This window comes from Ambystoma mexicanum, chromosome 5q (genome assembly GCF_040938575.1).
Source record: "Ambystoma mexicanum isolate Mex_15411 chromosome 5q, UKY_AmexF1_1, whole genome shotgun sequence".
Classification (NCBI taxonomy): domain Eukaryota; kingdom Metazoa; phylum Chordata; class Amphibia; order Caudata; family Ambystomatidae; genus Ambystoma; species Ambystoma mexicanum.
Genome location: NC_090933.1, coordinates 61344223 through 61367930, shown reverse-complemented (window position 1 = coordinate 61367930; position 23708 = coordinate 61344223). Strand labels below are relative to the sequence as shown.

Here is a 23708-nt window from a genome sequence, read left to right as displayed (position 1 = left end):
TCGGGTCTGGCGTGCATTATAAATAAACAAACCTTTGGTATAAGCTTGTATTACACAGTTTTGGTAGCGTGTTGAGCAGCCAGGCTTATCTCAAGAGGGAAAATGTGAGCTGTAGTGGAGTTACAGAAAGATTCACAGTTAAAGGTATTCAAATAAACTCTTACACTCAAGGTTTCTTACATAAACAATTAATGTATTGATCCATCAGTTATAACGCCTTCTTTAGAAGGGAGAAATAGAATAGTAACACAAATATATTTCAATACTGTACACTTTGAGTTTCTGAATCAGAGAAGACCCTTTTGGGATGGCCCCGTTAGGCAGAGCTTGTATGGAGTACCCTTGGGGACCACTACACACAACTAGGACTACAGGTGTAAGCAAAACCAACCTTTGGTAGAAGTCTGGTAGCGGAGCTGAGCAGCCAGGCTGATCTCAAGAGGGAGTGTGAGCTGTAAGGGTGTTACACAGAGGTCTACAATCGCAAGTATTCAAATAAAGTCTTACAAAACATTCACTAGAACGAGGCAATCTATATCACACAAAAATATACTTCAATACTTTACACGGTACAGGTCTGAGACATTTAAACTACTTTGAAGGAGGAGCAAAATGGGAGAGTACGTTGAAGTAGGAGCAAAAAGGCATAAGTTAATAAAACGAATATTCCAGTTACTCTTCGACAGTGCAAATAGTTTGAGCTCACCAGAGAAGTTAATTGAATGCAATAGGTTAGGCCAAGGTCAATGGGTTAATGTCTTGTATAGGATAAAGCAGTTCTGGTAGTTAAACGGAAATGTCTTTGCCAAAGTTCTCAGAAGTAGTTCGTAAAAGAAAGGTTCATATGTTTGGTCACACGCTGACTAGGCCTGCAAGTTGCCAAAGTTTCAAGCACTTTCGCAGTGAGAGTTAAGTTCACTTGGTCAGGTTTTCACAGTACCTTACAATGAAGAAACATGCAACTGAAGACTTCTGTTCCTGGCAGTTCCTGCAGATCTCGCTGTTCCTGAGCCTCAGTCATGGGGACAAGAGGGAGGACGTTGGAGGACTCCTGCACTGCACTGGGACTTGTCAAAGCTGGCACTTGGCAAATCTTCAATTCCGGTAGCTGTAGACAAGCATACAAACTGGTGTCCTCCTCCCTGGCTATTCGGTTTTCCTCAGCACTCGGAGGAAAATACAACCAGCTCAGAATGTTATCCAGGTGACTTACGAGTTGATTGGTCCCACCAACTCATAGGGAGAAGTAGTGCTTCTCTGTCGAGATGAACTTGGCGATTCAGACCTGCAGCAGGGCTTCACCGGGCAAACCAATGGTCCAGGAGTTGCAGCAGCCGTCCTCTTCCAGCTCGTCCTCGGTTCTTTCGCTCCAGTGGTCGACTCTGCCTTCCAAGCCAAGAGACTCGCCTTTTATCAAGTTTCCTCCCATTCGTTCCAGCCAAGCTGCCACTCACCCATAAGTGTGGCTGCCCTTGCCGGACAGTCAGCCAGCCAATCACCACAGAGTGCATTTGGGTCTCCTAGGAGACTAAACACTGGGAGTTTCAGGCACCTATCTCACTTTCTGCCTAGCCCCAGACACTCTGGAGTCACAGGCGGGTTTCACCCCTGAAGCCCGCCAAAGGTGAATGAACCAAGACCAAACCTGGTTTGGCGCGCAGAGAAAAACTCGAGAAGGACCTTGCCACAAAGAAATGGTGAAAAAAGAAGACCGGGGACCATTTTAAGAAAGGAGGCCCAGTGCCATTTTGAAAAACCTGGCTCTCGCGATTTAACGTTACCGGAGCAGCAAACAGTTCATGGTCGGAGTAAATCATGGTAGTTCATACAAAAACTACTGCCACCAGCCATTCTGAGAGGAAAGGGTAACAAATGCTACATGAGTAACTAGACACAGGGGTTACTAAGTAACCGCTCCAGCACTCTATTGTAAGATAGGGTGTGCTGGGTCTAGAATTTTACAAGACTAAGTGAAGTCAATTTCACTCTAGTGCTCTTGGAAACAGTTGATCCCAGAGAAGGTATTTAAACCTTTGAAAATCTGGAAGACTTCCCTGTGGCACTGCACTGAAGGTGCTTTGTGACAATTGTAAAAGGTGATACCTATGGGGTTGGTTAGACTCCACAACCAAAAAGAAACAAACACAGAAAACAAATTGAATTAAATGTTCAAAGTACCAAAGTTCAGCAAAAGAGCTGGAGGTCTCTATGGTAGAGAGGAATTGGCACATTTTGAGAATTCTCCCTAACAATGTTGTAATAACATTTTTCTTTAACCTAGTCCCTAAGCTCTTCTAAATACAACAGTGATATATCAATGTCCCCAGCACCCTAGCTATTGAAGTCACCTGAGGGTGTAGGTTGGCTGTGGTCCATACCAAAAGGGTACTTACTGATTTAGAAACTAGAGTGTGCATTTGAAATATATTTGTGTGGTGGTTTATATTGCCCCCTTCTGAAGGCTTATTCTAACTGATTGATAAATTAATAATTGTTTTATTAAGAACCCTTGTGTGTAAGAGTTTATTTGAATACTTGTCACTGTGGATCTCTGTGCAACTCCCCTACAGCGCTCATTGACCCCCCCCTCTCGAGATAAAGCCTGTCTGCTCCACACGCTACCAACCTGGGTAGTGCAGACTTATACCAAAGGTTGGGTTTCTATGGCCAGGAGGACAGGGTTGTTGTAGTGTACCCAAAGGGTACTGCATACAATCTTGCCTAACACTCTCCTTTTATGCAGCTTGCTACCATCAACTCCAGCCTAGCTGCCACTCACCCAGCAGGGTGTCTGTACTTGCCGGATAGCCAGCGGGCCAATCATCTGAGTGGATTCCTGTTTTAGGACACCAAGCACAGGGAGTTTCCGGCATCTCCCTTGCTTCCTGCCCCCGCCAGACACCCTGGAACAAGAGCCAGGCTTCACTTGTGAATCCTGCTAAAGGCAAAATGAGCAAAGGGACCAAACCTGGTTAGACACGCAGGGTAAAACGCAAGAAGGACCTTTCCACAAAGAAATTGCAAAAAAAGACGACCGGCTCATGTTGACATAAAATGGCACCCATGGGTGCTTTACCGTGGCTGGGAAAACAGCCTGCGGTAAAATCCGATAATGGTAGTAAAAAGTAAACCACTGACACCAGCTGTTCAGTGAGGAAAGGGTAAGAAAAATGTTACATGAGAAGCTAGACAAAGGGGATACTAAGTAACCCCTCCAGCACCCTATGGTAAGATGGTGTGTGCTGGGTCTAGAAAGTTACAAATTTAAGTAAAGTCAATTTCACTTTACTGCTCTGGGAAACTGTAGTTTATCCCAGAGGAGGTATTCAAACCTTTGGGCGATCTGGAAGACTTCCCTGTGTCACTGCACAGAAGGTGCTGTGTGACACAATGTAAACGATGATACCCATGGAGTTTGTCAGACTCCACAACCAAAAGAAACAGTACAAAATCAAATTAAAACATATGAGAGTGGGGAAAAAAGGTCTCTCTCCAGGTTAAAAAAAATCAAGTCCTCAAAATCCAGCAAAGTTGCTGGGGAATTGGCACATTTCTGAGAATTCTCCATAACAACGGGCTACAAAGTAAACCCCTCCTGCCCCCCAGCACTCATAAGATGGTGTGAGCTGGATCTACAGAGAGAAAAGGTAAGCAAAGTCAGTTTCACTTTACTACTCTTGGGAACAGTAGTTCACCCAAGAGAGGGCGTTTATAGAGAAATCTAAAGGATTTCTCTGACACCGCACTGAAGGTGTCCTGTGTCACCATACAAAAAGTAGATGCCTATTGAGTTTGTCAGACTCCGACAATAACGAAAAAACAGAATCCAAATCAGATTAAAAATACATGAGGGTGTGAGAAAAAATGTCACACTCAGTCCAGGATAAAAATTAAAAGTCCTAAAATCCAGCAAAAGAGGTGGGGGATCTCTAAGGTTGAAGGAAATTAGCACAGAATTGAGAATTCTCCCTAACAGATACAAATGTATCCTGATTGCACTGCATTGTGCAATATGAAAAATGTTACCCAAAACAAATAACATGTACAACGAAAAAGGAGAACATTTTTCCAGTACTGACAGTCTGAACGACTGGCCACTTTAACTATAACAAGTTAACAAAAAGGACAGTTGACGTCACTGTAAATCAGGACATGGTGTAAAAACTAAAGCAACTGGTTTGGGGGTCCATTGAATATGGAGAGAAAGTTGCTATAAGACCAAACTTTCCCAACATTTACTGACCTACAAACAGGGCAGGGTTCAAAACCCACAAAAAGGAAGGGAGTTATAATGAATTATATGGGAGAAAGCAATAAAAAGAAAATCTTTCCTTACAGCAGATAATATAGTTTAGCACACATTTATTTCTGGCAGTATTATGTAAATTAAATTGTCTAAAGCACAGTGTGTTTTCAGGGAAGCTTGTGTAAAAAAAATGCATTTTAAACCTACCAGTACTTTGTCAATACATATACGTGTCTTGAAACTGACATGAATTTCAAGTGTCAAATGTAAAGAACAACGCTTTCACAGGTGTTAATATTTTGCAGCTAAAGCTTGTATCAAACCCTATGGTAACAAATTAAGCTAAACTTCTGAAAATTAACTTTGAACCACACTCCATAGAAAGTAATTAATTTATGTTCAAGTTAGATGGATTATCTTGATTTGTAAACTGTTCAGCACACGACGATGCATACATTATGTGACACCAGATTCAAACGGGACTCCCTGGGAATTCGCACTCAGATGTGGATTAAGATCAGACACTATTCAAATAACAGCTGTAAATAGCTGTGCGGCATTTGAAACCATAAACTGGAAGGGCTATGTCCAGATGAGGCCACACCCAAATCAATATCTGGTCCATAACGACGTGTGGCTGCCAGATTGTGCAGTATATTTTACACAGGCTCACCCCACCCCGGGAACAGTATCCCAGACATGAGGTAAGGGCCTCCACCAACCAGTACAGCCCCCACAACTAGCTGTGCAAGATGACTGGCATAATAAAAATAACAGATTGAGCACCCTCATCAAGAAACTTAAGGTCCCTCAGAGTAGTGTACATTCTGTAGCTGCATCTCTGATGAGCCCTTCAATTAGGAAGACTCGGGCAAAAGTTAGTAAACCTGTCAGGCACCTAGTTCAGTAATATTACAAGTAAATGCAGCAAGACAAAAACACAGCAAATATTAACATCCATATGCTTATTTCGAAACAGGACATTTCCATAAAAACATCAGCTTCAGTACAAAACAAATACACAACAAAATATAATTAAAGCAACGTAATAATAAAATGCACTTTACCTCGATGTATACCATTTTGTGCAGCGTTACTTATAGTCTGAATCATCAACTATTAACATTAAAAATGAAAATGCCATTAGGCTGCCACATACCAGGAACTGCAGAGCATCCTCTTTCAACACTTCGCTCTGTAAAGAAAGAAAAAAACAAATTGGCACTTTTCCCCCACAAGCTAGAGATTACAAACACATAAAAGAAGGGCAGTTTAAATACATGCAGGTAAGACATTACCACATGCTAGGTCAATACATAATTGCCAACTCTGGGCTCTTGTGGTTCAATTTCAGTTTTTTTGAACAATAGACGGCAAGAGGGAATGCAATATTGTGTGCGTCGTTTCTCTATTAAGGGACAATTGAACGGCTTCTCGGGTGAATCAACTTGGCACCATGCCAAATGCCAGCATTTTCTGAATTTGATTCGGTTACAAGGGAGACCCTACGAAAATAAATACCCTGCTCAGCACTGTTAGGACTGATATTCATCATCGTCACCTTAACTTTATTTTGCCACGAGGCTATCAAAGTAGTACACACTTCGGTAGAAGTCTCATTTCTGTGCTAATTCCCTTCAACCTTAGATACCCCCAGCTCTTTTGCTGGACTTTAGCACTTTTTAATTTTGAGCGAGTAGTAGACCTAGTAGCTCCTTATCCTACCTACTCTTGTAACATTTTTTATATTACCCTCACTTCTTTAAATGGCTGGTGGCAGTGGTTTAATTTTCCTACCATAGTGCTTTTCTACCGCAGGCTGAATCCTCATATGCAGTATAGCACCCATGGGTGACCATTTTGTCAAAATGGCCCCGGTCTTCTTTTTTCGCCATTTTTTAGCTATGAGGTCTTTCTTGGGTTTTACTCTGCACACCAAGCCAGGTTTGAGCCCCTTGTTCGCTTTGCCTTTGGCGGGCTTCAGTCCTGAAACCCACATCTGGCTCCAGTGTGTCTGGAAGGGTAGGAAGTGAGAGGTTCCCGAAACTCCTGTCCTTGGTCTCTAGGAATGCCTGAATGCACCCAGTCCTGATTGGCTGGTTGTCCTTCTAGGACAGCCACCCTGCTGTTTGTGCGACAGCCTAGGCTGTGCATGAATGGGGGAAACCTGCTTAAATGGCTAGGGTTTTGGGACTAGAGGCAGTCGACCACTGGAAAGAACATCTGACGAAGAAACTATGAACAAAGCTTGCTGCATCCTCCTGGACCTTTGAAATGCCTGGTGAAGCCCTGCTGCTCTGCTGAAACTCCTTTTTCTGATCGACAAGAGACTCTCCGGAAGGGACTGCTACTTCCCTTATGTTAGTGGGACCAACTAACCCCGAGACAAACTCCACTGGACCATCTCCCCCGACTGGCCGGACTTCTTTGCCAGGGGTTGAGAAATCTGTAGTCGAGTGCAACGTGTGCAATCCAGCCAGACGCTCCAGGAGCCTACCAAGGACCCTCCAGAAGCAGGACGACCACAGCTCGAGTCCCCTCACCAGAGTGAAGGAAGCACAACCAGTATCAAAGATCTGCGGTGGTGCCGTTTACCGTGCGCTGAAACCACGAAGTGCCGCTGATCTGAAAAGTGCCTAAAGCTGCCGCCGACATCCAAATTGCTGCCGCAGGAGTCCTCCAAACGTCCTCCCTCTTTGTTCCCATGACTGAGGCTCAGGGACCCAGGATCTCCACCGCTGCAACATGACATAAGCCAGCTGGACCACTCTTCCTCAAACCAGATGTACTGTTCATACTTGGGGTACTTCCCTCAGTGTCTTTAGCTTTTCTATTCTCAGATGAGACTTGCAGTAGCTAATTTTGTTAGAGTTGATTTCAGCTCTGCTCTCCACAAGTTTAAACAGCCTGTGACCCTACAGTGATTTCCTACAAAAATCTCTAACTTTGTGCAAGACTTTTTTTTTAAACTAATAAGTGCCTCAGCTCTGTAGAACGTGCTCAAATTGACTTTGTTGTCCTGCCTCCCTGGAGACTCTTCTAAACCATTGACTTGAATTTTCTGTCCCTCAGAGGTAATAACTTGTTTTAGAGTGTTATTGCTGGGAAAGGTTTTGTCTAGACTTCCTTGGAAGATTTAAGTATACTCACATGTCCTGAGAACCGGTTTAACCCTTTTCCTTCCTGCAACCTCAGGATCTGCAAAGTGCACTAGCGATACAAAAATAACCCAACTGTCCTTGTGGATGAAGTCACCTCCGAGTGTAGGAAGCGTGTAAAAAGCATCTCTAACGAGTATCTACTAAACTTAGGATGATTCTGGAAAAGTATATTTGATTGTTATATATCGTGCCCTTTTTAAAGAATGCTTATTTAAAAACTGATGTCAAAATAAATAATTATTTTTAACTAAAACCTTGACTATAAGTGTTACTTGGCTACTTGCATTTGCAAAATCCATTGCTAAGCTCCGCTACCAAAAACTGTAGTACAGACTTATACCAAAGGTTGGTTTTGCTTACGGCTGTAGTCACAGTTGTGTGTAGTGGTCCCAAAGGGGACTGCATACAAAGGTTGCTTAAACAAAGCCCCTTTTCTGACTTTCTAATGTATTTGTTTATTGTGATTTAAACTCTGTTTCTTTTAACTTTGGAGTCTGACAAACTCCATAGGCATCTTTTACATTGTGAGACACAGCCCCTTCAGTGCAGTGGCACAGGGAGGTCTTTCAGATTTCCCAAATGTTTAAATACCTTCCCTTAATGAAAGTGTTTCCAAGAGCATTGAAGTGAAACTGACTTTACTTACATTTGTAACTTTCTAGACCCTGCACACACTATCTTACAATAGGGTGCTGGAGGAGTTACTTAGTATCCTCCTTTGTCTAGTTTCTCATGCAACATTTTTATGCTACCCTTTCTACAATTAATGGCTCCTAGCGAGGCTGGAATGAATGGGAGAAATCTGCATAAAAGGCAAATATTTTAGGCTTGGAAGGCTGAGTCGACCATTGGACAAAGGAATCCGAAAAAGAACTTGGAAGAGACGCCTGCTGCAACTCCTGGACCGTTGGTTTGAAGTCCTGCTGATGTGCTGAAGCTCAGAATCCGCCTCGATTAGAGAAGCCCTGCAAGGACGACTTTTCCCTTTGAGTTGGTGGGACCAATCAACTCCAAACTAAGCCCGTCTGGACATCCTCACGGGGCTTGCTGTATGTCCACTGCTGCTGGAACCGAAGTGCCAGGGAGAGGAACACCAGATTGTGTGTATTGCTTGTAAGTCAGATCCGAGCACTAGGAACATCTGCCAGACTTCCCTGATGCAGGACTGACCCAGCCTGAGCCACCTCAACAGAGTGCTGAACCCCAGAAGCAAGGTAAGTCTGAAGTAGTATCTGAGAACCGCTGTGTTGCTATTTGTCGTCAGACGCGAGGAGCTGAAACACGGAAAGACTGCTGAATTGGAGTTTGCCACTGCCGCTGACCGTCCCATTGCAGACTAGGGGTCCCCAGACATCCCCCCCCCTCTTGTCTCCATGACTGAGGTTTAGGAACAACAGGATCTGCAGAGCTGCACCGGAACAGAAGCCATTTCTTCTAACCCGAGGTACTGTAAAGTCTAAGAACTTAACCTCTTGTTGTGTAGCCTTACTTGCTCTCAGTTGAGACCTGTCTGGGTTACCTTGCAGAGTTGCTAAAGCTTTGCCCCTCACAAGCTTCCCAGCTTGTGGCCCTTCAAGTGTTCCATTTTCAACAAACATTTCTAAAAACATTGTGCAAGACTTTCTTACCTACCTGCAAAGAAGATATTCGGCTTCCCTTGACATTGTGCAATTAACATTGGCCGTCCTAGCTCCCTTAGAGACTCATTCTTACCTCCGACTCTGTGCTTTATCTTTTCACGAGGAAAGGGTTAATTCACTGAACATTGGAAGGTTTCAAAAGTACTTGCCCGTTTATGAATTATTTGTTAACCTTTGTTTTATTCCTCTGTTCTATCTTTTACAGCAAACTCAGTATTGCTATAAATGTACCAGTGATAAATATCTAGGACACTGGACATTGATTCAAGTCACATGAGGGTGTAGGAAGCGTCTGTGTGCCATCCCCAATGGGTATCATCTGTTTTAGAGATACAGAGTGTGTTTTGAAGTGTATTATTAAGTGTTACATATATTGCTCCCTTCTAAAGAAGGCTTATACAACTGACTGTGAAATAAATTAATAATTGTTTTATCAAGCACCTTGAGTGCAACTGTTTATTTGAATAACCGTACGGTGAAACTCTGTTACAACATTACTGCTCCCATTGACCCCTCTTGAGAGAAGCCTAGCTGCTCAGCCACACTACCAACCTGTGTAGTTCAGACTTATACCAAAGGTTGGGTCCCTATTGCCAGGAGGTCCAGGTTATTGCAGTGCACTCAAAGGGTACTGCATACAATCTTGCCTAACAATGCTGAAACGTCATTAACCAAAAAACAATATCCCACTATATGCGCTCTGATCAATTCCACTTACTCTGTACATTTTCACACCCTCATCACGCTCAATATCCAGGGCCATCCGTCTCAGAAATGTTACCCTGTCTTCATTTTGAGCAGGTGGAACTCTCAGCAGGAATGGGTATTCCTTAGCCTGTTTAAACAAAAAGAGCATACAATCAATCCTGGTGTTACACATACTGCATCAGAAATATATGCGATTGTACAGTGTAGTGAAACAAAAAGCAATACATGTACAAATACACCACTCTCACTGGAATACACTGAAACAAGTGCCCAATGTAGTAGCCAATGAACCCATAATTCATATTCCACTTTCCTGCATAAATGTGTGATCCGTCATCTCTTCATAGATGGGAACAGAGCTGTTCTGCACAGCAAAAATCTCAAATTTCATTGGCAGAGCCACAGGAATGCATAGTAGCATCTCCATCCGGCCCGGATCCTCACTGTAACCCCCCCCCCTCGGTTTTAGCCACTAGAACTCCCTTTCTGGCCAGAATAGAACTGACAGCTAGTTTTAGCAGGGCTGGCTAGTAGGTTGTATAGAGTAAAGAGGACTCAACTCGTGTTTCCTTTTATTGACTGTGGACGACCCTGGAATTTTTGTTGGATGCTTTGCTTTAAACACTCAATTTTTACTCCAAGACATGCATTAACTAAACAGTCTCTGGAAGAGTGGCTGTACATTTTAGTGCTCTACCCTAAGGCAGGCACACACCAATGTTGCTGCAGAATCCTACAGTGAATTTCTCCAATCCTTTAGTCATGTGGCTAGGATAGCAGCTGTCCTTTGTGCAAAATGGTCTTCACCAATGCCGCAGGACAAAGACTGATATGCAAATGGATATTTCCCATCTGTGAAAGGCACAGTGAGAAAAAGCAGTGGCTGCGAACTCTCAAGTGGTTAATAACCACTGTACAGGTTATCACGCCTTGTTCTATCGAGAGAGGGGCGCCCGCTACCTTTGCAAGCCGCACCATTTTGTCTAACTGGGGTATTTTTTGACCCACTGGTCGAGATTCCTTAAATAGGGGGCTGTCTTTGTTCACCTCGAAGTCCTATGGGTCCCCATGACTATATATGGAGCACATCTGTAGTAGCTTATGCCAGTTATGTATGGCATAAGTAGGCGCCTATCTGGTGAGAGAGTAGATTCGGTCCTTTGTGTGTTAAAACCTGCCTGAATGCTTGGGGGTTCCAGAGTTGGTAGCCAGAGTTGGGTACCTTTTTTCTAAAGTCCAATTAGGGTTGGACTCTTGGTTTCACGACCACAACTAATACAGGCCTTTACCACCTAAGGTTGGGACAATGCCAAAGTAGCCAAGCTCATTTTAAGAGGAGGAATGTGAGCTGCAAATCACTACAAAGAAATCAGAACATGCGTAGATCCAAAGAAACCCAAACACAAAGTTATAAAAAAAAATATTAATTGTATAAATACACACAAGGTAAGAAGTAATTTAAGAATGGCTGTATCAATTAATACCATCAAATGTAAATCAGGCTAAGAAGAAATAAAGCAGGTGTGTAAATTACAATGTACTCTTGTAACACATAAATGACTTCCTTTAAGTAAAATAACATTTTGAAATAACTCAGCAATACTTTGCTATAGGCAAATCAAGAATGTAAAATGCTAGTGAGATGTATTGCTGTTGTGCTTCATCGCCTCTTCCAGTGTGATCCCAGGACTTTTTGCTGGACTTGGACCTTCGTAAATCCTGAATGTGTGGAGCCTTTTTCCACTCATTCATTCTTATGGGATCTGTCTTTTAGAACTCTATTCGTTGTATTCTACATTTCCTATGGAGCCTACTTTCCTCCATAGCTCTTAAAGGTATCTGTATTTTACTATTGCAGCAAACAACTGCTTATTGGCAGTGTTGCTGGGGCCCTTAAGGTCCTCCTTTGAGATTATTTTTTTATATCCTGGAGTAACTACTACAGTTAGGATAGAGAGATACTTAGTAGCTCTCCTAAAACATAGTCCGAGAGATTGGCACACACCACTGTATGTGGAGTGCCAAGGGGATAATTTGTATCCCCCTTCTCTTTGCTCCTGTGACTTTTTAGTCATATATGATATGATAGTTTATTTATATAGCACCTACACACAATGTGTTCAAAGCGCTTCAAGGCCAGGGAGGGAACAAGAGAAAATACAATGACATTCTTACAGGCCATGAACAGTAAGGATGTGAAATGAACTATTGTACTCGGCCTGACGACATTTCAGATAGTGCAAGAGCTAAGACATAGATAAGGAAGGGAGGGGGAGAGAGTGGGAAGGAAATGGAAACAGAGGGGCGACTGTCGTACTATATATAGACAACCTAAGTATGCCTAGTGGCAGTGGGCATGTCCTACCAACTACTGTGTGATGTTTCTACCGCAGGCTATGCAGGTAGTGCACAATAGGGGCACCCAAGGGCCTTCCTTCTGTTTTTGCCATTACTAGCATGTTTTTTTCTTTGTCAGCCCTTCTCCTACCATTCTGGGAGGGGTAGGCCTGTGTGTGTGTGTTTTTCCTTTGGTGGTAACCCTTGGGTGTCCCTGCCTTGGCTCCAGGATGTCTGGGCTGGCAGGAAGTGGGAGAGGAGACCCCCTCCCCCCACCCACACCCCTCTGTCCTTTGCCTGCCAGAGTGTCTTAATTGGACCAACTCCCACTGGAAGTCTGCCTGTCCTGATTGGACAGCCATACGCCCCTTTCGGTAAACTGCTGAGGAAGATTTCAGAGGAGCGAGTGCGGGAAGTGTATAAAAAGGAAGTTGCTTACTTACAACGATTGTTCTCCAGCATGGGTCTGGCCTGGACTCTCATGCTCATGAATATTCCCAGTTGTTACAGAGAATTTACATTCTAGTGTTTAATTCCTCCCACCTTAAACACCCCCAGCTCTTTCGCTGGACTTTAGGACTTTTTAATTTTAACCCTGGAGTGAGTGAGCCCTTTTTCATGTGTTTTGACCTGATTTGGATTATGTGTTTCGTCTGTTTTTGGAGTCCGACAAACTCCATAGGCATCTACTTTTTGCATGGTGACACACAGCACCTTCAGTGCAGTGTCAGAGAAATTATTTCGTTTTCTCATAGTGTTTAAATACCTTATCTTGTGCGAACTACTGTTCCCAAAAATAGTAAAGTGAAATTGACTTTACTTTTCTATTTGTAGGTCCAGCACACACCATTTTATGTGGAGTGCTGGGAGTTTATCAAGTAGCCCCATTCTCATAACATTTTGATGTGCCCTCACTACTTTAAATGGCTGGTGGCAGTGGTTTAATTTTCTTACCATTGTGCTTCTCTAACACAGGCTGAACCCTCAGCTGCAGTATATCACCCATCAGTGACCATGTTGTCACAATGGCTGGGTCTATTTCGCCATTTTCCGTTTGTGAGGTCTTTCTTGGGTTTTACTCTGCGTGCCAAGCCAGGCTTGAGCCCTTTGTTCGTTTTGCTAAATTCCCTTCTACCTTATAGACCCCCAGCTCTTTTTGCTGGACCTTAGGACTTTTAATTTCTATCCTGGAGAGAGACCTTTTTTCCACTTGCTCATGCATTTTTGTTTAATTTGCCATTTCTTGTTGGAAAGGTCCTTCTTGAGATTTATTCTGCGTGCCAAACCAGTTTTGGTCCCTTTGTTGGTTTTGTCTTGTCTTTGTCGGAGGTTCATGAGTGAAACCCGCCTCTGGCTGCAGGGAGTCGGACGGGGGCGGAGACCAAAACTCCCTGACCTTAATCCCCTTGGTTACAGGAATGCACCCAAAAGGTGATTGGCTGGCTGGTTGTCCGGCAAGGACAGCCAGCCTGCTGTTTGACTGCCAGCTAGGCTGGAATGAATGGGAGAAACGTGCATAAAAGGCTAGGCTTTTTGGTTTGGAAGGCAGAGTCGACCACTGGACGAAGGAATCCGAAGAAGAACTTGTAAGAGACGCCTGCTGCAACTACTGGACCGTTGGTTTGCCCGGTGAAGCCCTGCTGCTGTGCTGAAGCTCCAAATTCGCATCGACTAGAAAAGCCTTGCAAGGAAGACTTCTCCCTTTGAGTTTGTGGGACCGATCAACTCTAAAGTAAGCCTGTCTGGACATCCTCTCGAAGCTGGTTGCATTTCCACTGCTGTTGCTGCTGGAACCGAAGAGCCATGGAGAGGAACACCAGATTGTGTGCATTGCTTTTAAGTCAGACCTGAGTGCTAGGAAGATCCGCTGGACTTCCCTGATTCAGGAATGACCAAGCCTGAGCCACCTCAACAGAGTGCTGGACCCCAGATGCAGGGAAAGTCTGAAGTGGTATCCAAGAATAGCGATGTTGCGATTTGCTGTCAGGCACGAGGAGCTGAAACACTGAAGAACTGCTGAATTGAAGTTTGCCCATTGCTGCATCTGATTGTCCCATTGCAGAGCAAGAGTCCCCAGACGTCCTCCCTCTTGTCCCCATGACTGAGGCCCAGAAACACAGGATCTGCAGAACTGCAGAGGAACAGAAGCCAGCTGGAACCATTTCTTCGAACCAAAGGTACTGTACAGTCTAAGAGAACTTACCCTCTTGTTGTGTAGCCTGACTTGTTCTCAGTGGAGATTTGTCTTGGTTGCTCCTATAGAGTTGCTATCAGCTTCTTTACCTCACAAGCCTAATCAGCTTGTGGCCCTACTTTGATGTCCTCTTTTCTACAAAGACTTCTAAAACATTGTGCAAGACCTTTACCTACCTGCAAGAATTACTTCACCTCACTTATAGACTTTTGTCCAATTGATTTTGGCCTGGCCTGGCTCCCTGAATGGCTCTTCTTCGCTCTGACTTTGTGTTTGCTCTTCCTTCCAGGAAGAGGTTAACTTACTTTCCATTAGCTGTTACCAAAGAACCTGCTTCAGAATATTTGTCAGACCTCTTGTTTTATTCTAATAACCCGTTTTTTTTTAACATACTCCTAAGTATTGCTCTAAATGATATGGCATTTATAACGCGCCTATACACAACTGTTTCGAGGTGCGACGAGGAAAGGGAGGGGAGGGGAACACAGGGAAGACCGACAACGATCCAACTATGCCAGGTGTCATTCAGATGGCGTAAGTGCCTCGGAAGGGGGAAAGTGCAGGGGGGAAAAGGGGAGGGGAAAGTGGGAGGAGACAGTGCAGTACATGAGATAATAGAATAAATAACAATAGTAAAGTACGGCCAGCAGGTAGCAAGTGCAAGAGTAAAGGGTAAGTGCAGGCATCAGGTGTCAAGTGCCGGTAGTGGGACTGTAGGGATACAGAAAACAGTCCCCAAGTGTGGGGGTTGCCAGGAGGGCAGTGCAGGTGTGCGACTGTCGGAGGAGTGGACCTGGACCCGAGATCAGAGGGTGGCCAGGTAAACCAGTGCAGTTTCAGTATCAGCCAGGTAATCAGCAGGGGAGAGGAGGAGAGAAACAGAAGCAAAGAAAGGTTTTGAGGCGTTTCTGGAACCGGAGATGGTTGTCCTCAAGTTTCAGGGGGGGGGTGGGGGGGGGCAGGGAGGTTGTTCCAGAGGGAGGCCCCAGCCGAAGAAAGTGATCTACCACCAACTTGTTGCTTGGAGAAGCAACTGACCCTGAGAGAGTTGGAGGCGGATGAGCGAAGAGCTCGAGAAGGAAGATATTTAGAAAGAGAGAGTTGAAGGTATTGAGGCACCAGAAGGCCTTGTGGACAATGCAGAGGGTTTTAGATACCTTAGAGACCCCCAGCTCTTTTGCTGAACTTTGTGACTTTGTACTTTTTCATTCTGTTTGTTTTCCCTGTTTATTTCTTTTGGTTATGGAGTTTTAGATAACTCCACAGGCATCTTTTCATGTGTGTTACACAGCACCCTTAGTGCAGTGACACAGGGATGTCTTTTTAGACTTCCAAAAGGTTGAAATACCTTGTCTGGGATAAACTACGGTTTCCCAGAGAATGTAAGGTTAAATTTACGTTACTAATCTTTTTTAAATTTCTAGACCCAGCACACACTATCTTCCTATAGAGTTCTGGAGGGGTTAACTAGTATCCCCTGTGTCCAGAAACTCATGTAGCAGTCAAATGCTACCCTTTTCTATCTAAATGGCAGGTGGGAGTGGTTTTACAACAAACTATCATGATTTTTCCCGACCGCGAACACCAGAAGCTAAAAATCGCGGGAGCCATGTTTTTCAAGATGGCGCCTTAAACCCCTTTGTTTAAACGGGTCCCTGTCTTTTTTCGCCATTTCTTTTTCGAAAGGTCCTAGTGTTTATCTCTGCGCGCCAAACTAGGTTTGGGCCCTTTGTTTCTACTCGTGACACGCGTGCAGCTCCCTGCTGAGCGAGTCGGCGATGGTGTTGCTTTCTCCTGCCAGGTGGAAGGGAACCAGGAACCTCCCCTGGGCGACCGCCCAGTGCCACAGATCCTGTGCCTCCTTGGATAGGGCTGGGGATCTGGTGCCTCCCTGCTTCCGTATGTAAAACATTGTCGTGGTGTTGTCCGTGAAGATCCGCACCACCTTGCCCTTGAGCGACGGGAGGAACGATTTGAGAGCCCAGAACACGGCTCGGAGTTCCAGGACGTTGATGTGCAGGAGCCTCTCCTCCGGGAGCCAGAGGCCTCTTGCGTGGAGATCTCCAGTGTGGGCGCCCCAACCTTCCAGGGAGGCGTCCGTCGTCACCGTCTCCTGGTACGCCGGCGTCTAAAAGTCCTTGCCCGCCGTGAGGTGCGCTCGAACGCCCCACCACTGAATCGCCCGCCGGAACACCTCGTTGAGGGGGACCCTGTCTTCGAAGGTGCCCGTCGCCTGTATCCAACGGGCGTTGAGAAATTCTTGAAGAGGGCAAATCCGCAGTCTGCAGAGGCGCACCAGGTAGATGCAAGAGGACATCATCCCCAGTAGGGACTTGATGGACCTCACCCTGGCCACGTCCGTGGCTAGGAGGCGCTGCACTTTGCCTAGAATGGTCTTCGTCCGTTCTTCCAATGGGGCCGGCAGGCGCCTCACTGTATCTAGCTTCGCTCCCAGAAACAGGGCCACCTGCGATGGCACCAGGTGGGACTTCGGGTAGTTTATGGCGAATCCCAGGTTTGTGAGTAGCTGGACGGTCTTCGCAATGTGTTCGACGGCGAGATCCCTCGTCCTTGAGCGGATGAGCCAGTCGTCCGGGTAGGGGTAGACGTGAATCCCCTGTAGGCGCAGCCGCGCCGCCACTGGTGCTAGGAACTTGGTAAAAACCCTGGGGGCCGACTTCCATCCGAACGGCAGTGCTCTGAATTGGTAGTGGCGTCCCTGGACGACGAACCTGAGGAACTTTGTGACTTTTGAGGATGGGAACGTGGAAGTATGCATCCTCCAGGTCCAACAACGATAGGAAGTCGCCTTCCTCCAGCTGTCCCAGTACGTGCTGGAGGGTGACCATCCTGAACTTTTGTGATCTGATGTATTTGTTCAAACGACAAAGGTCCAGGATGGGGCGCCAGCCGCCCGTCTTCTTACTGACGAGGAAGTACCTTGAGTACACCCCGGAGCCTCTTCGGGACAAGCTCGATGGCGCCTTTCCTGAGCATCGCCCGTACTTCCAACAGCAGTTGCGGGATGTGATTTTCTTTCCTGGCCACAGGTGGAACGTGAGGGCACTTCTTCAGGAATTCGATAAGAGTGTCCTCTTGCCAGGGTATCCAGCACCCAACGGTCGGTGGAGATGGACTTCCACACGCCGGCGAAATTCGTCAGCCGGCCTCCCACCGGGGTGCTTCGGTGGGGACCCCGAGACCACGGCCGGTTCAGTCCTGCTTGGAGGTGGTGGCCTTGCCGCCCTGGCCACCTTGCCGACGGCGGCGAGGCGCTCCCTGCTTGCCGCAACCCCTGTAGGCCTCGTGAGACGAGGAGTGTGCCGCCTGGCGGTAGGACGAGCCACCGCTGGATCCCTTGGAGGCACCCTGTCTGCCTCCGGAGCTCCGAAAGGGCCGTCGTTGCTGAAGGGCTCCTAGGGCGCAGGCCGTCTCCGTGTCCGTTTTTATGGCTTGGAGGGACTCGTCCACCGCCTTACCGTACAAGTTGCTGCCGTCGAACGGCATGTCCAACACCCTGGTCTGGACGTCCTGACGGAAGTCGGTCGCCCGGAGCCAACCCCGTCGTCGTAGGCAAACACTGTTGCCCAGCTGGCAGAACCCGGTATCAGCAATATCGGTTGCCACCGTTATGGCGTGGTCCGACGCCACCTCGCCCTCTTGCAGTATTTCCAGGGCCTCGGACCTCTTATCGTCCGGTGGGAAGTCCAATATGGGGGACAGCTTAAACCAGAGCTCCCTGTCGTAACGGGCCACGATCGCCAGGGCGTTGGCCGCTTTGATCGTCGTCGCCGACGAAATGACCCGCCGCCCCATGGCGTCCAACTTCTTTCCCTCGCCATCCGGCGGGGAATTAGACGTCGAGGCTCCTGACCCCGCCGCTTTCTTCTTCGCCGCCGCCGAGACGACCGAGTCTGGTGTTGGCTGGGCCCTGAGGCACAGGGGAGTGGTATCGGGGACCCGGTACTTCTCGTATCGGTCCCATTTGGCTGGTGCCGGAGGGGTTTTTGAGAACCGACAGGCCCTCCTCCCAGATGTCATCGATTAGGGGCACCGCGATGACAGTCTTCCTCTTGGCCTCCCGGCGCTGATAGAGGAAACCTTCCTTTTTCTGCTCCTCCGGGCAGAGCTGGAACAATTCGGACGCCCTGGCGATCATGGCGTGGAATGAGCCAATCTCGTCGGGCGGCGAGGCCCGGGAGACCCGTTCTGTCGTCGTCGCCCTCAGAACCCGTCGTCGAGCCCAACGCACCGTCATCTCCCGACTCGTGGGAGGATGAGGAGGGAACTGTAGGCCTTACGGGGGCGAGCGGAGGAGAGGGTTGGGTCCTCCGTCATTTGTTCTGAGGACTTCCCGACGGGCCAGGTTGCGGGTCCTCCGGCCTGGGCCGTGGGAATCTCGTCCTTATCTCAGAGCATAAGGACTAGATGGAAAACAAAATGGACACCGAGCCATCCGGAGGCCTAGGATCGAGCTACGCCGGAAGGGAAGTCCGCTCTTCATCAACATCGTCGTCTTCCTCCGTTATCTCCCTAGGATCTTCCTGACGGGATCGAACCTTCTCGAATTGGACTCCGAGGTTCCTCACGGCCTCGGTCGGTTCCTCACGGCCTCGGTCAGTTCCTCCTCCGAGGCTGACTCCGAGCTCGAGGAGGGCACCGTGCCCCCCCCCCCTCGCTTCTTCCATCATGGCGGCCACGACGATGGGCTGAAAAGAGGATTGGCGGCAGGGAAACTCTAGTCCCGGAGGCAGTCTCCGCTGGCGGTATCTCTGCCGGCTTGGCAAGAGTCGCTGCGATAGCCTTGATCGAAGCCTTCGCCTGCTGGGTAGGGGCCTTCACCACCTTAGGTGCATCCCGGGCCTTCTCCTTCGTGGGAGGGGCGACGCCTCGCTCCCCCTCTTCCGAGATCGGACGGGGCTTCTCCCAAAGCTTACCCAGGGTCTCGGACTTTCTCTTCCCCGAACCGGAGCGTTGGCTCGTGGTTGACTGTGCCGGCGAAGGTGCGCCCTGCCTGGTGACCGAAGAGCCCGACCTTTCGGCGCTCCCGGAGCCAGCGGACTCGCGGCGCTTGGCCTGGTGTTGGGCCCCCTTCTCACCCATCGAGCCCTTCTCCAACCAGCTTGCGAGACGGGATCGACGGTCCCTCATGGTCCGCTCCGACAAGTTCTTGCAGAACTGGCAGTCCTTCTCTACATGAGTCTTGTCCCCATGAAGACAGTAGAGGCATCGCAAATGTTCGTCTTCCTTAAACACATTCTGCAGCCCGCATCCGGGGCAGCTGCGAAACAGCTTGGGTCCAGGCAACAAACTCGCATCCTGGGCCATCTCGAAGTAGGCCGCGAATCTTCTGGAATCCTCCAAGAAGTTGTTTTGACGAAATCTTCATCCTTGAGGGGCGTAGGAAAATCCTGCAACGGGTTGCCGTTAACGGGAGTAGGAACGGTGGAGCTTGAGGCTCGATTAACTGAAAAAAAGTGAAAATTCACCTGAAAAAGCGCGAAACACGCAGTAAAAGCTTGAGAGCTAAGCAAGAGGACTCCCAACACTTGAACGTGCGGTAAAAATCTGAAGATGGCTGCCAGAGGAGGGGCTTAGGTAGAGGGCAGTCATTGGCTGTGGTCAGTATGAGGCAGAGATCAGGGATTGGTTACTACTAGGAAAGAGATCAGAAATGAAACCAATACTGATTTTTTCTTTACCGAGGATTCCCAGCCTGACGACGGGGAATATTCATGAGCATGTGAATCCATGCCAGACCCCATGCTGGAGAATTGAAGTTTGCCAGTTGCGAGATTTTTGACCAGTTCCAGTGCAGGAGTCACCCAACGTCCTCCCCTTTGTCCCCACGACTGAGGCGCAGGAACTGCAAGATCTGCAGGAACTGCCAGGAACAGAAGTCATCAGCTGCATCTTTTTCTTCATTGTAAGGTACTGTGAAATCAGACAGAGTGTACCTCTTGTGTGAAAGCGCTTGAAACTTTTGCAACTTGCAGGCCTAATCAGCTTGTGACCCAATATAGGATTCTCCTTTTTATAAACTACTTCTGAGAACTTGTGCACAGACTTTTCCGTTGAACTACCAGAAGCGCTTTATCCTATCCAAGACTTTAGCCCATTGACTTTGGCCTAGCCTACTGAATTGACTCTTCTGGTGAATAATTTTAACCTTTCATGTTCTAATAACCTTTGCCTTTTACTCCTCTTGAAAAGTATTCTGAAATAGTATTGAAGTATATTAGTGTGTTTTATATAATTGCCTACTTATGAAGGATTTATAACTGACAGATAAATACATATACAAGTATTTATCAAAGAAACCTCGAGTGTAAGTTTATTTGAACACCTTTGATTGTAGACCTCTGTGTAACATTACTGCTTACATTCCCCTCTTGAGATCAGCCTGGCTGCTCAGCTCCGCTACCAAAACTGTGTAGTACAGACATATACCAAAGGTTGGTTTGCTTATACCTGTAGTCATAGTTGCTTGTAGTGGTCCCAAAGGGTACTGCATTCAAACTCTGCCTAACAGTGGCCACTGTAATGGCATGGTCCGATGCCACCTCGCCCTCCTGCAGGATCTGCAATGCTTCCGCTCTCTTTTCATCGGGAAGGAAGTCCAGGAGGGTAGCGATTTTAAAGCAGAGCCACGCCACGATGGCGAGGGCCGCCTTGATGGTCGCTGCTGCCGATGTGATGACTCAGCGTCCAACATCTTCCCCTCTCTGTCCGGGGGCGGTTGGGGGGAGAGGAGAAGGCCGTTGATGCTGCTGAGCCAGAGGATTTCTTCCTCGCCGCCGCAGAGACTACTGAATCCGGGGAAGGCTAGGACCTCAAAAACTTGGATGCAGAGTCCGGCACCCTATACTTTTCATACCGGTCCCTCTTCGCCAGGGCCAAGGACAGGTTCTTCATACGGGACAGCCCATCAACAGTGCAACAAAGTTCTTCTTCGGTTCCTGTTAGGGAGAAACCTCAAAAACGTGCTAATTCCCTTCACCTTAGAGACCCCCAGCAACTTTTCTGGATTTTGAGGACTTGATTTTTTACCTGGAGAGCGTGTGACCCTTTTTCTCACTCTCTAATGTGTTTTGAAATGTGTTTTCTTTAGTTATGGAGTTTTAGACAACTCCATAGGCCTCATCTTTTCTCGTGTGTCACACACAACCTTCAGTGCGGTGGCACAGGGAAACCTTTTCAGGCTTCCCAAAGTTTAAATACCTTCTCTGGGATAAACTACTGGTTCCCAGATTAAGTAAAGTGAAATTGACTTTACTAGTCTTTTTAAATTCCTACCCAGCACACCCTATTTTCACGACTGCGAACACTGGTAGTGTTAAATCGCAGGAGCCATGTTTTTCAAGATGGCGTCTGAACCTCCTCTGTAAAAACAGGTCCGAATCTTCTTTTTTCGCTGTTTCTTTGTGGAAAGGTCCTTCTAGAGTTTTCCTCTGCGCGCCAAACTAGGTTTGGTTCCCATGTTCATTCGTCTTTGGCGTGCGTCAGGACTGAAGACCGTCACTGGCGCCAGAGTGTCTGGGGTGGCCAGGCAGCGAAGGAGGTGCCCGAAACTCCCTGTGCTTAGTCTCCTAGGAGACCCAAATGCACTCTGGCGTGATTGGCTGGCTGACTGTCCGACAAGGACAGCCACCCTGCTGGGCGAGTGGCAGCTAGGCTGGAATGAATGGGAGGAAACGGGATAAAAAGCAAGTCTCTTGGACTGGAAAGCAGAGTCGACCACTGGAACGAAAGAACCAAAGACGAGCTTGAAGAGGGCGGCTGCTGCAACTCCTGGACCGTCGGTTTAACCGTGAAGCCCTACTGCAGGTCCGAATCGCTAAATTCATCTTGACAGAGGAGCCCTGCAAGGACGACTTCAACCTTTGAGTTGGTGGGACCAACCAACTCGACACTAAGCCACCTGGATACCGTTCTCGGAGCTGGTTGCATTTTCCTCACAGTGCTCCAGGAAACCGAATAACCAGGGAGAGGGACACCAGTTTGTGTGCTTGACGACAGGTACCGGAATTGAAGATTTGCCAGTTGACAGCTTTTTGACCAGTCCCAGTGCAGTGCAGTAGTCCCCCCAACGTAGCCCCAGGAACAGAAGTCACCAGCTGCATCTTTTTCTTCATTTGTAAAGGTGCTGTAAAATCAGACTGAAAGTACTTGCCTCTCGCAGTGAAAGTGCTTGAAACTTTCCCAACTCACAGGCCTAATCAGCTTGTGACCCAGCATATAATTCTTCTCGTTACAAACAACTTCTACGAACTTTTACCACCAGGGGGCACGTGAGCAAGGCTGCCTGAGCCTACGTCTCCTCAATCGGGCTGAATATTTTTAAAGATAAAGCAGTTTAAATTGCAACTGCAGTCTTCCCCCTTCCGTTCCCGTTTCTTACCTTCTGGGGCCCCTATGGCTGCATTCCCAGCGAAAATCGGACCCGCTTTCTTCGACATCGGCTCGATCCTCGGGACAACCTCCTCCTGCTCTTCCACCAAGCCGGCCCTGAGGGACCCTTCCCGCCTTGAAGACTTCTTGGACTTTTTGGGCGGCAGTCATTCCCTCCAGCCTCGCGCTCCAGGGCCAGTAGCAACCCCTGGATCCTCCACCCGCCTGTGCAAACAGCCGTCCACGGAGCCAGCATCGGACCGGCATCAGGGTCTCTCCCTCCACCAGCCTCCACGCGGCCCGGTCCCTCCTCTTCTACGCACGGAGCCCTGGCGGACGACATGGACTGGGACCGTCTGGATCAGCATTAACTTGAGCCCCTTGACGGCCTTCCTCCGCTCCTTCATCCGACCGGCTTTGCAGGCTACGGGGCTGCGGTCGCCCCCGCCCACCACTGCGCACCAGGTACCGGCGGCAACCCCCGGGTTCTCCACGCGCTCTGTGCTGCCCCGGCGCACCTCTCCCTGGTCGGAGGTCCAGGAGCAGCTGCCACGGATTCTGGCGCGGCTGCAGTTCCGGGTCTGGGCCCACTGCTTCCTCACTCAGAGCCCCCAGCGGACGGCGAGGGTCAGCGGCTTCAGCATGAGCTCCGGTTCGGCTTTCTCCCGCTTTGTCAGGCAGGCCCTGCGGGACCCCTCCTGCCTCGCTCTCTTCTTAGGCGGCAGTCCTCCCTGCTCACCATTGCATACCTGACGCCAGGGACAATCCCCTTGACCCTCCATCTCCCCTGCAGCCACCGGAGCACCACCACTGCACACCTGACGCCAGGGACTATCCCCTTGACCCTCCATCTGCCTTCTGCAGCCATCGGAGCACCTCTCCTGGGTCACAGCCACCTACCTAGCCAGCACCTAATCCAACTTGTGATCTCTCCCGACCACCGGGCTCCTCTTCAGCACACGGGTTCCTGATCCCCCCTCTTCCATACAAGGAATCCGGGTGACTAACCAACATCGCCGCTTTGTGAGCCT

The 23708-nt window shown here is 48.0% G+C and overlaps 1 protein-coding gene across 3 annotated transcripts in view; it reads right to left on the bottom strand.

Moving 5' to 3' along the window:
• LOC138497209 (uncharacterized) overlaps positions 1 to 23708 on the bottom strand; it is a 306729-nt gene that overhangs the window by 142855 nt on the left and 140166 nt on the right. For all 3 annotated transcript variants that reach the window (XM_069620532.1, XM_069620531.1, XM_069620533.1), the window contains 2 exons: positions 9766 to 9882; positions 5406 to 5441 (listed from right to left, as the gene is read on the bottom strand). In XM_069620532.1, coding sequence (XP_069476633.1) covers positions 5406 to 5441; positions 9766 to 9882 — 153 coding nt within the window. The remainder of the gene's footprint in view (positions 1 to 5405; positions 5442 to 9765; positions 9883 to 23708) is intronic.